The 12,784-nt window shown below is 36.4% G+C and overlaps 1 protein-coding gene across 1 annotated transcript in view; it reads right to left on the reverse strand.

The window, feature by feature from the left end:
- The window catches only part of STXBP4 (syntaxin binding protein 4), a 170,213-nt gene extending 167,521 nt beyond the window's left edge, over positions 1-2,692 (reverse strand). Inside the window, exons 1-2 of the mRNA XM_082678958.1 lie at positions 2,615-2,692; positions 2,008-2,135 (exon numbers count right to left, since the gene is read on the reverse strand). Of these exons, the coding sequence (XP_082535084.1) occupies positions 2,008-2,054 (47 nt within the window). The 5' untranslated portion in view covers positions 2,055-2,135; positions 2,615-2,692. The remainder of the gene's footprint in view (positions 1-2,007; positions 2,136-2,614) is intronic.
- Positions 2,693-12,784: the final 10,092 nt, after the last annotated feature.

The raw sequence follows: 12,784 nt of genomic DNA on the forward strand, positions 1-12,784 counted from the left end.
CCAATGCAGGGTACACGGATTCGTGCCCCGATCCGGGAAGATCCCATATGCCGCAGAGCGGCTAGGTCCGTGAGCCATGGCCGCTGAGCCTGTGCGTCCGGAGCCTGTGCTCCACAATGGGAGAAGCCACAACAGTGAGAGGCCCGCGTACCGCAAAAAAAAAAAAAAAACACAAAACAAAACAAACAAACAAAAAAAACCAGGCAGAGACACTGCTTTTCACCTATCAGATCAATGTAAATTTAGAACTTTCACAATATAAGACAAGGCTTCAGGAAAGAGGTACTCTTTTACATTGTCGGTGGTAATGCAAAATGGCATAACCCCTAAAGAGGGGATTTGGAAGTCTCTAACTTTACCTTCTGATCCAACAATCCCCTTTCTAGGAACCTTTCCCAAAGATACTCTGGCAAGAAATACAAATGACTTGTATACTAGGTTCGTCATTTGGCATAATTTATGATCACCAAAAATAGCAAACAATTCAAATGTCCATCAATAAGGTACTGGATGAATAAACTATGGTATATTAAGAACAGAATACTATACAGTTACAACAAGGTACAAGGAAGATCTTTATAAATTGATATGAAGTGATCACCAGGATATAATTTTAAGTTAAAAAAAAGTCTGGTCAAAACACTATATATAATATGCTACCTTTTTGTTAAGAATGCACTGGCAAGTGGAGCCTGGGAGCTGAATCCTGGGTGTTTTGGAACATTTTGCCTTGGTCATATGCTACTTCCTCATGAACTTGATTTTGCCCTAAGTAGTTGGATAAAACTCTGTGCTGTCACACAGAGTAAAACTGTTCAACATCAATGCATGGAGTTCTGTAGACAGAGCTCTTCACCTACCAACAGCTGGGGCTGGCTTATATCTCTATGAGACTGGAGCTTTCCACTGCTCCCAGGAGGAGGCATCAGAGAAAGATACCTTGAGTTTAACTAACCTGACACCCTTCTGCAGGGAAGATCTTCAAACCTGAGTCAAAGGGCTGGTGAACACTTGTTTACTATGTAAGCAAGAGTAGAAGAATGTCTATACAGTGGAACTATATACAGAATAAATAATAACTTTGAGAAAAAATATAATTATATACACACATATATATATATCACATGCATATATATTTATATGGATATGTATTTGCTTATGCAAAAAGAAACACTGAAAAAGAACTGAGAATAAAGATGACTATTTATAGGAGGAATGAAGGCACAGAGTGAAAGACAAGACTGAAAGCAGGACTTCTCCAAATATACCTTGTTATATGTGTGTTACATGTTTGCAAAACGGCCAATTCTTCTCGTCTCTGTCTGCACGCCCCCAGGAATGTGACTTTACTGTTCCTTCCATTAAAAAGTAAAGTCTGTAACTCTAGACCTTGAATTTGGACTTAGTTATCTAAATTGCTTTAGCCAATGGTGCATAAGCAAATGTGAGGAAAACAGACATTTGAAAAACACTTGTGTTTTGCTGCTGGGAACCATTCTACCACCACGTGAAAAAGTCTGAGCTAGCTGCCTGGAAGATGAGATGCCAAGTTGAAAGAGACTTCAGCTATCCAGCCTTCCTAGATGAGGCCCCAGAACATGTCAATGAGGCCACCCTACGTGATCTGGTGCAGCCCAGAAGAACTGTTCACAGAATCATGAGGAAGAATAAATGCTTGCTTGTTTCAAGGTATTTTGAGCTGGTTTGTTAGTCAGCAAATGTTAATCTTAACATTGTTATTTTTATACTGGAATTATAAAATATTTTAGGTATTTAAAAAATCAGATCAAATTTTTAAAAAGCAGTCTATATAAATAATTCTAAAAGAGAATGCATAATTATCCTTTACCCTGATTTACACAGAAAGCTCTGATCAACCTTTTCATTACCACTATCTTAGACCACAGGTACGTAGCTGTATAAAACTTTCCACCAAATGTTCATTAGTATTCTACATATTTTAAACTATGATAGTTCAAAACATATTAAATTTAATTTAGCAATTACTTTTCAAGTAGACCGGATGATACTACAGCAGATGTATTTTTATTCATGGTTTCACCACTACTGTAGCCTTGGATTTAACAGCTGTATAAATGAAGATCTTGACGAAGAGTCTATAAATTCTTCTTTTCCTAAGATTGGAGAAGTAGAAAATAAACTGTCATGTCTTAGAACAGTCAAATTTGATTTTAACTGTGCATAAAAACATTACATATACTTGGCATGTAAACAATATGTCCCTGTGTATAGATGATAGATGTATTTTATATATATTGAGCTATGGCATTTTAGTCATTGCTGATAATATCTGAGAAATGTAAAGGCAGTTCTGTAGATAGAAAGCTAGATAGAGCTATAGGACTATATCTATATCATTATTAATATCTATAGCTATATAAAAATCTGTATATTCTAGCAGAAGTGAAGAATACAGTTAAGCTTTAGGTAACTATTATAGCTTCCACCGTTACTAAGCTTAAAAAACACATAATAATAAAAGACTGAGGAAAATGTCTCTTGTGAGCACAAGGCTAGGAATTTTACAGTCAGAATGTCTGCAAAATAATTATACAATACACTTTGAAGAAAACACAAATTCCTACTGTCTCACCAACTATCTTGAGGGACTTCCTGCAGATCCTATATTACTCTGACTCATATTACTCCATGAGCTTCTTAAATACTTTCCTATAAAAAGAAAAAAATATTATTTTAATGTCTCATATAGCTCCACTGTGAAAATTATAGAGAATAGTGCAGTTTCATTTAATTTAAAAACTGTATTTGAACAGATTTACCACTTCTGTATAAGAAACATAAAGTATAGAAACCTGAAGTTGAAAAAGACATTAGGATCATTCAGCACAGCTCTCTTATTAAAGCAATGAGTAGCTAGATTCAGAGAGATTGTGTACTTTCCCTATACAAATGAGAAATAGTCAATGGTTTCTTTCCCAACTAGAACTCAGGCTTCAGAGCCCACAGCATGCAACTTGACATCAGACAGACCTGCATTCCAATTTGAGCTTCTAGGCTTCTCCAAGCATCAGTTTCTTCAAAGGTACAGTAGGTAGTAGCAATGGTTTTACAAATGGATACATATGTCAAAACTCACCAAACTGTCTCACTATAAATATGTGCTGTTTGTTATAAATCAATTATTCCCTAGTAAAGTTAAATTTTTTTAAAAATCCAATTTTCAGTTAAAAATGGCAGCTTGACCTTGGCATGTATCTTCTTTTCCTCCAAGAGCCCACTAATATAACCCTAATATAAAGGGTTACAAACAGTATAAACTCATAATGTTAGCGAAAAAATGAAAGAAGACCCATGAGATGAAAAGTTTCAATAAATTTCTGGAAGACAAAAAATAGATGGTAGGACGATAATTGATAAAGGAGGCCTGAAGAAGCTGAAAGCTAGGGAAAGGCTTTGTAAACACTTTTAAGTTTGAGCACACATATAGAAAATGGTAATACTTGTATGGTGTACTGGGGTAAACAGAGGTGGCATGCTATACCTCTAAGAAGCTAAGGGGCAATCACTAACTCAGCACACCATAACTGATTCATGGCAAAATTCTGGCCTACAAAACAGCTAGAGATGTTGAGGAACATATCTTGTAGAATCCCAGAGAGGTTGGGGACTCAGGAACCCAAAGTACTAGGGACAGTGAAACTGAGGTGGAGAACTAAAATCAAGGGGATTATCCCGTCTCTTCTCCAACTACTTATGTGAGAGAAATCCTAGATTCTTCTGTCAATAAATTAAATGGACTCTGAAGAAAGAGCCGACAACCTTCTGGGATCCTAACACAGAATTGTATCACTGGTCTGGGTGTTAAAAACCTGCTTCAACTTTCACAGCCCCTGTGGTAGCAAGCAACAGAAACAGTGGGAGCACACAGATCAACAGTAGCAGGGAAATGAAGCCACCAAGCGCTGTCAGCAGCAAGAGTCTGATGGCCAGGAAGCAAGAAGGTTACTCAGTACCCCATGGGGGAAGGAGGGGAAACTTGAGGGAAGAGCTTACAATCCTAGGGCTTGACAGAGTAATGACTCAGAGTCAAGAGCTGCTGCAGTGGTCCACAAGACTAATGCAGCGGTAGAAGAGAGTTCAATTCTAAAAGTAAGTTTTTATAAGTTCATTATAGACTGCTTTAATAATATAGCAGAATGGAGCAGATTCCCAAACCTTCAGTGAGGAAGTTTTGATATAACAATAATAATAGCAACTACCATCTATTGGCACCATGTGTCACACACTGTGCTAAGTATTTCAAGTGTATTTATCTTATTTAATATCATGAAAAATTCATTACCTTTAAGTAAAAAAAAGCTGAGTTCAAATGGCAATACCACTATATGCTAGCCATACAGCCTTAGAAGAGTTACCTAACCTCCTGGCATCTCTTCATATTAAGGTAGGAATAATAACACCTAGCTAAAAGGGTTGCCATGAGGATTAAGGGAGATGTAAAAAACTGGGCTGTCTTCACAGTGTTACCAAAGTGAGTAAGATCCCCATGCAGTAGTGATTTGTCTTAGCTGGGCACTGGGTCCCCAGGTCATGGAACATATCCAAGTATAATGGATATGTCATTGTTAAATTCTATAATAGATTCCATATAGTGTCATTTAATTTTTTTTCTACTTCAAACTATTAAAATGAAATTTCAGTTTTTAAATTATTTCATTCACCTAACATACCTGTCATTGTCCTAAGTGCTGGAGGTGAGATAAAAAGAAAAGAGTCTCTCCCCAGAGACAGTCAAATAAACAGACATCAGGAGTGTGCTAAGTGCTCTGACAGTGGTATTCGCAGGGTGCTGGGGGCATGGAGGAAGGCCATCTAACCCAGAATGGAGGAGTCGTCATGAAACAGCAACACAGCCAGGCATCATACTAGAGGATTTTATCCTCAGAGGAGCCCCAAAAGGCAGGTAATATTAACCCATTTTACATAAGAGAAAATCAGTTAATGGAGAAGCTATGTGACTTGCCCATGGCCACAGTGCTAAACAGTTATAAAGTGGAATTTGAATCCAGTTCTGCCTGGCTTCAAACACAAGCTTTTTCTGCTACAGGACACTAGAAAATTAATTTATGTGGAAAAATGTCATCCTCCAACAAAGTAGGATAAGAGAGTGTTAATTAATGCTGTCTCTCTTCTATGAAGATGATACTATTTTTTTTTTTTTTTTTTTTTTTGCTGTGTCACGCAGCATGCAGGATCTTAGCGCCCCAACCAGGGATTGAACCCGTGCCCCCTGCAGTGGAACCATGGAGACTTAATCACTGGACCGCCAGGGAAGTCCCTATGAAGATGATACTACTAATTAAACTTCTTTACAATAATGAAATGGGTTTAATCTTATCCATTCAAACATCAGGCTTTTTTTTTTCCTCTCCACATGAACAAGGTATCCATTGTCTTATCCTTAAAAATCATAAAATGCCTTTTCCTTCCCTCTCCTTTGCTTGTTTCCTACTCCTTCCTTTATACAAGCGAGCAAGGTCCTCAATTGATAGGAGTTCTAGTAATGTTACACATCCACCTCAATCCCCCAACTTCACAGTATTAATGAATGACACAAAGAAAATATTCTATTCTTTTACTAAAAATATGACTATTCAAGGAAAATATTTTGTTTTTCTAGGTTGCTGACTCATAGGGGGAAAAGGTTAGGTCAGCAAAAACAGAGACAGTGGAACACTGGGGGAAAATATTTTGTTTTATAAGCTGACTCTATTCTGGAAAACTTAAATTAGAGCTTTACTTTGATACACAACTCTCTTATGACTGCATTAGAAGTTTTCATGCCATACAATTAAAAATCTCATCAGATAAAAATCTGCCTATCATGCACATGATGTCTGAATAACAGACTTAATAATTTATGTTCTCAGAGACACGACATTCAGTATTTTCTAAAACTAGTTCTTTTTACCAGACCAAAAATAGAGAATATAAAAGGGAAAGGGATAAAAACATCTGACAGAAATGATGGTAAGTGTTAACTTGATTAAACTATAATAATGCCATATGAAACATTATATTTTTAAAATTTAAATAATAGTTAATACATTCCAATGTGGTTATATATTATGGATGCATATCTCTGTCCTATCCAGCTCCACACCATTTCCACACTTAGGTACCCACTGTTTTAGTTTCTTGTGAATCCTTTTAGTTCTTTTATATACAAATAAACAAATATAAAAAAATATTCTGATTCCTTTACATTTTTTTGATGCAGAAAGTAGCTACAATCAGGCACAAAGCACCCAGCTGTTCAGGTTGTACACTGTACAATCCTGAGGGTTTGTATGGGTCATACAGACTCTGATGTGAAGAGGTACTCTGGAGTGTGTGGTAGCCCTGCATACTATATGCACTACGGTGCAACCTGTTTCTTTTTTTCTTTCACTTAATATATAACTTGGAATTCTTTTCATATTTTTACATAGCATACTAATTTATTTTCACAGCTGTATAGTATTCCATTTTATGGATGGATCATATTTATTTATTCCCTTATTGATAGATATTTAAATTGTTTCACTTTTTTTGCTATTGCTATAATGAAATCTTTATATATAGGTCACATTACACATGTACAAATCTATCTGTAAGATAAATTTACAAAAATCAGAGTTTATACACACTTGCTATTTTGACAGAAAATGCCAAACTGCTCTCCACCAGGGTTGTACTATTTACAATTCCATCAATAATAGTGCCTCCAACAATAATAGTGCCTGGTATTCCAAATCCTCACCAACATGGTATACTACATTACTTGGATTTTGACAGTCATATTGATGAAAATGGTATCTTAATGTAGTCTGAGTGAGGCTGAGCAATTTTTTTTTTATGCTTTCAGAACCTTTTATGTGAACTGTGTTTTCCTATCTTTTGCCAATTTTCCTATTCACTGTTAGCTTTTTACTGTCTATTTTCTAGTTCATAAATCCTAGGGAGATTATTCCTCTGTCTGCACTAAGAATTGTAAGTATATCTTCCTCCTTTTGTTCTTAGATTTTTTTTTTTTTTGGTTATGCAAAAGTTTGTGGCTAAATTTATCTTTTCTTTTATGATTTTTGGTTTAAGTCAAATGAAAGTCCTTGCCGACTCCACAAAGTTACAAAGAACTCTCATATTTTCTTACAGTTTCATTCTAAAATCTTTGATCCATTTGGAAACCACCTACAGTATAAGGTATAGATCCAACTCTTATTTTCTCCCCCAAGAAGATCACTCAGTTGTCTTAACCACATTTATTAAATGTGATTTGAGATGCAACCTTTATCATACACCAGATCTCATAAGTACTTGGGTCTACTACAGTACATTTTTATTCTGGCCCATTTGTTATTCTACGTATTTATGTACCAACACTATTTTATTTTAATCATAGACACTCTATAATATGTTTTCATATCTGGTAAGGACAATACCCCCCTCACTGCTCTTTTTCATCCAAGTTTCCTGGCTATTTTTGGTTATTTTTACACATTAACATCTAAATCTCCTTGTTTTTTTTTTTTAAAAAAGCTAATTGTTGGGAATCACGTTACATTTGCAAATTGATTGAGGAAGCTCTGGTATCTATCTTTTTGATTTTTCCTGTCACAGTACTTGGTATATCTTTCCTTTTGTCCAAGTCTTCTTTTGTGACCTTCTGCAGTGTTCTAAAGTGTCTTCATATGGGTCTTGCACATTTCTTATTTATTTAATTCCTAGGCATTTTGATATTTTTTCTATTAACTTAATGCCTTTTAAAACACCTATTATTTTGAAAGGATAAAAACTGTTTTGGGAAAACTTAGTAAAATCTTCTAGAAAACAATCTCTTTCACCCCAAATTCTATCACATGATTTAATGTCTTTATTTTTTAGTGTTACTAGTAAACTAGTTGAAGGAAAAACAGGCCCAATTCATATATTACATTTTAGTTGAAAATTGTGTAACTGCAATATGTTCATTTATATCCAAGTGCATCTTATTTAACACTTCAATACATATACACGTACTCACAGCTTATAGACAATTAATTAATTAGAAGACTTACTGAGTTATCATTACAAAGATTAAAATAATAACTAGAATAGACTCATAAGAGCTTTATAAGCAAGAACCTAATTCTCATCCTCCCTTGACAAAGTATTTTTATTTATTTATTTATTTTTATTATTACTATTTTTTTTTTGCGGTACGCGGGCCTCTCACTGTTGTGGCCTCTCCCGTTGCGGAGCACAGGCTCCGGATGCGCAGGCTCAGCGGCCATGGCTCACGGGCCCAGCCGCTCCGCGGCATGTGGGATCTTCCCGGACCGGGGCACGAACCCGTGTCCCCTGCATCAGCAGGCGGACTCTCAACCACTGTGCCACCAGGGAAGCCCGACAAAGTATTTTCATATCTAATTCAAAGTTCTTAACAAGCTGTGTTGCCAAGGAACTCTAGTGTCTTTTAGTTGTTCCTCTAAAGTGAAATGGTAAACAGAAGAGACAAAGGACAGGTGTTGTAACAGGGGAGGAGAGATTTATTGGCTTAATACTAAACCCAAACAGTCTCTCCCCTCTCCCTCCTCTTCCACCTCCTCCATCATCATCATTATCATCATCATCATCATCATCATTCCCATCATCATCTTAAAAAGCACATGAGAAAGGTGCTTTGTCAGAAGCTATCGAGTCATATACATCTAAATGTCTTTGAAGACTCACCAGATTATTTCAATCAAGTGACTGGGGAACTTTAGTTCATTACTGAGTGTGACAGCTTATGCTTATGTCATTAGAAAGGGGAAAAAAAAAGAAAAAAAGGAGAACAAGGAGGCTTTTTCTTAGGAAACAGTGAAATTTTACATTAAGGTCATTTTAAGGGAGAAGGAGGGCTACCCAATAAGTTATCTGTCTGAATTCTGTGACTGACAAATTAGAAATGCCTCCTATTTATAAATTCACTGGAACTAATATTAAAAATGTCAATATCTCTTATTGTAAAGTTAGACCTATAGATTCAGTATTATACTTGAAGAAACAGACATATAAGAAAATGACAGTGTTTAGGAACTGTGACAACTTGTACACCTTATGACAGCAGAAATTCTTCAAGACAGCATTAGCTATTTATATAATCCTAGGGTTGTTTAAGAACATCGGCAAAAATCAGGTATGACTCCCTTCCCTGGGCTAGACTTTAACTGATCTTTTAAAATGGCATTAAAGTTTCAGGAAATCAAGATATAAAAAATCGGCCAAAGGGTTATTTTACTATCTTCTTGATTCTGTACCCAAAGGCAATATTCCCCCTGGTGGTACATTTTTTTCTTAGATTTTCAAGAATCTAAGCAGGTCAGGAATGCTACTCATTTGTCTTGGAGGTGGATGAATAGCATCTGCTTGTAACCCACAGCACAACCCAGTGGGAAACAACGGAAAACTGCTTCAAAGAAGGAGACCTGGGCTTCTTCGTCTTTTTTTTTTTCTGGGCGTCTTGAAAGATCTTCATCAGACCAACAGCTCACTGCTCTCACAAGTTTCCTTAGACTACCTGACTGCCTTCTGCTTGCCAATCACTGGCTCAGTACAATCATGTTCACGCACTGTGCTAAATACTTATGATATTATGCCAAAAAAGACAAGGCCTCTGCTTTTATGGCATCTACATGCTAGCGCTGGGAGAAAAATAACAAAAACGGAAACAACGTGAACTAGATTTTAGATACTGAAAGGTGATATGATCATATGTGACTGGACAAAGGAGAGCTAATTTAGACTGGGTACTAGAGTTCCATCTAAGATCCAAATAATAGGTCAGCCAGGAGAAAAACTGAGGGAAAAAAACTGAGGTACCAAGTATTCCAGGCAGAGAACATCTCAAGGCAGCAAAAAATTTGGGATGTTTACAGAACAAAATAAGTGTGACTGGAGCATGACGAATGGGGAGAGAGAGGAGATGAAGTTAGAGAGAAGTAGGCAGGGTCTAGAGTACTTAGAGTCTTAGGCGTCATGTAAGAAATAAGAATTTTTGCTTGATCTTATTTCGTACAACCTGACTGTTCTCAGGAGATCTGAATTTGCCTTTTGCCTTATCTCTTTAACTTCTGCTTATTCTAGGTAGGCTGACTATACCCTAGCCTGAATTATGCCAGAATGTCAGTCAGTTCATTTGGGATATAATCAATTGGGGGAAGGGGGCAGTACAAAATGAAAATGCGAAGCCCTTTGTTAAAAAAAATATATTAACAATTTCAAGAAAGTGACAGCAGAGGATTAAACCAAGTACAGGGTCCAACTAAGTGAGCAAGGCCTGTGTGACTGACTGCACAGGTCACATACCGATGAAGCTGGCCCTGATCTTGATAAATGTTACTTGAAAAAAATAAATGCCTTCTACTGATGAATAATTTCTGTTTTCATTTCACCTTATCTGTCAATCACATAAACTTATTCAAGATTTTTTAAATGGAGTAGCCTCTCAAACATGTGATTTAAAGGAAGCTGCCAGGCTATATGGGAAAAGAATCAAAAAAAGAGTGGATATATGTATATGCGTATGTATAACAGATTCTCTTTGCTGTACACCTGAAACTAACACAACATTGTAAATCAACTACACTCCAATAAAAATTAAATCTGCAAATATTTCCACATTTTTAAAGTGGATTCTACATGATGATAATTTAATATAAACAATTACTTTTTTGTTATCATATCAAAAAAAAAAATAAAGGAAGCTGCACAGAAATAAAAAAACTAGGATATCAAGACTCACTGCAGCAACTTCATGCCATTATTGTGTACTAATTGGAAAACAGTGATTATCCAGTCTATTCTCAGGCAAACTACAATTCATTTGTTCTTACTATTTACTCAAATGTATTACTCTTCCTCTTTTAGGTAGAAGGAAAGCACTGCAATAAATACCTACCAAATAAACAGTTGTTAGTACTGTTGGAATAATTGTTAGGTACTTCAAATTGCCAAATGGATCTAAATGGCTTTATTAGGCAGCCAGCTAAGAAATACAGCTCAGTGGCTAACATATTAAGATTTACATTGCAATGTCCTTAACTTATGCATCAAAAATACTAAAAAAATGTAATTATAAACCAATTTTTTTTATTTTTGGCCACACTGTGCGGCTTGCAAGATCTTAGTTCCAAGATCGGGGATAGAACCCATGCCACCTGCAGTGGAAGCACTGAGTCCTAACCACTGGACCACCAGGGAACTCCCAGAAACCAAATTTTAAAAACAATACGTCTTTATAATCCTTAAGTCAGAAAGCCTGAAAACCAATAATCAGATAAGAAAACATTGTGACTATCAGGTTTTTTTCCCATTTTTCCTTCTTTTTCCACCTGCACCCATTTCACTCACCTCCATCCCCCAAAATGGTTTGTATGAAAAATAACAACGTATTTTACCTACTATGTAAAATTGAACATGATCATAGCTAACTAGAAAGTGTTCACAAGGTTCAATTATTTACTGCTAAAAATGATATTACAAATAAAAGATGCTGAGTCTGAAACGTCAGTCCAGCCCCTGATGTTTTAAGTTTGTAATCAACATCTCTACTTGCAGGACAGGGTTGTACTAGCCTTGCCTGAGTTGCTCCCATTCCATTCATGGTAGAACCCATTACTTAGCATTAGTTACCATAATGATTTATGCAACATCACAAGCACACTCAGATTCACAAGAACTGCAGCCAACACTGCTCTATTGCTATCGAGATTACTGTACCTTAGAAAAGAGTAATTTCATTTGCAATTATACAACAAAATAAAAGTACAAAACAAAGACATTATTAGTGACATATTTATGCTGCTACCTCTTGCTACATGGAATGGTTGCCTGGAAAAAAAGAATAGTCAAAGGGAATGTTTTGTTGGTTTCAGTGACATTAATGTTTGCACAGGGTTTGAGTCTATGCTGTAAGGAATTTAAAATATGACAGGTCTTGTCCTGAAAGAGATGACAATCTGGTATAAGAACTAAGGTAGATACAGATGAAAAAAATTTTCAAACATTCTCATAACACAGGAATAAGTCTGTAGAATCAGAGAATCTTGAAATTTTCGTGTCAAAGTAGAAAAGTCATGAGGACACGGGGAGGGGGAAGGATAAGCTGGGACAAAGTGAGAGAGTGGTAGTGTATATATGGACATGTATACACTACCAAATGTAAAATAGGTAGCTAGTGGGAAGCAGTCGCACAGCACAGGGAGATCAGCTCAGTGCTGGGTCCACCTAGAGGGGTGGGATAGGGAGGGTGCCAGGGAGACGCAAGAGGGAGGAGATATGGGGATATATGTATACGTATAACTGATTCACTTTGTTATAAAGCAGAAACTAACACACCAAAAAAAAAAAATGTAGAAAAGAAAGAAGATACTTTTTTTTTCCTTTTTCTTTTTTTTGGTTTCTAATTTTCTGGCCCTGTGACCACAGTTAATCAGTTACTCTCTCAAGGTGACCATCATCACTCACCTGCACTACAGCAACTGCCTCCTAACTGTTCTATTTTCTTTTTTGCTCCCTTCCCTTTTCCACACCATAACCAATATCTTTTAAAAAATGTGAATCAGATATCACTTGTATGCTTCGTATTATTTTTAGAATAAAATACAAACGCTTGGACATGGCTTATAAGGCTCTGTATTATCTGGCCCCAGTATACCTGCGCTGACCCATTTCCTACCACTTTTCTCCCTGCTCACAAGGCTAGGAAGAGATGGCCTCCTTTTTGTTCTTCAGTGGTAAG

Source organism: Grampus griseus, assembly GCF_964374135.1.
Source record: "Grampus griseus genome assembly, chromosome: 20".
NCBI classification, from domain to species: Eukaryota; Metazoa; Chordata; class Mammalia; order Artiodactyla; family Delphinidae; genus Grampus; species Grampus griseus.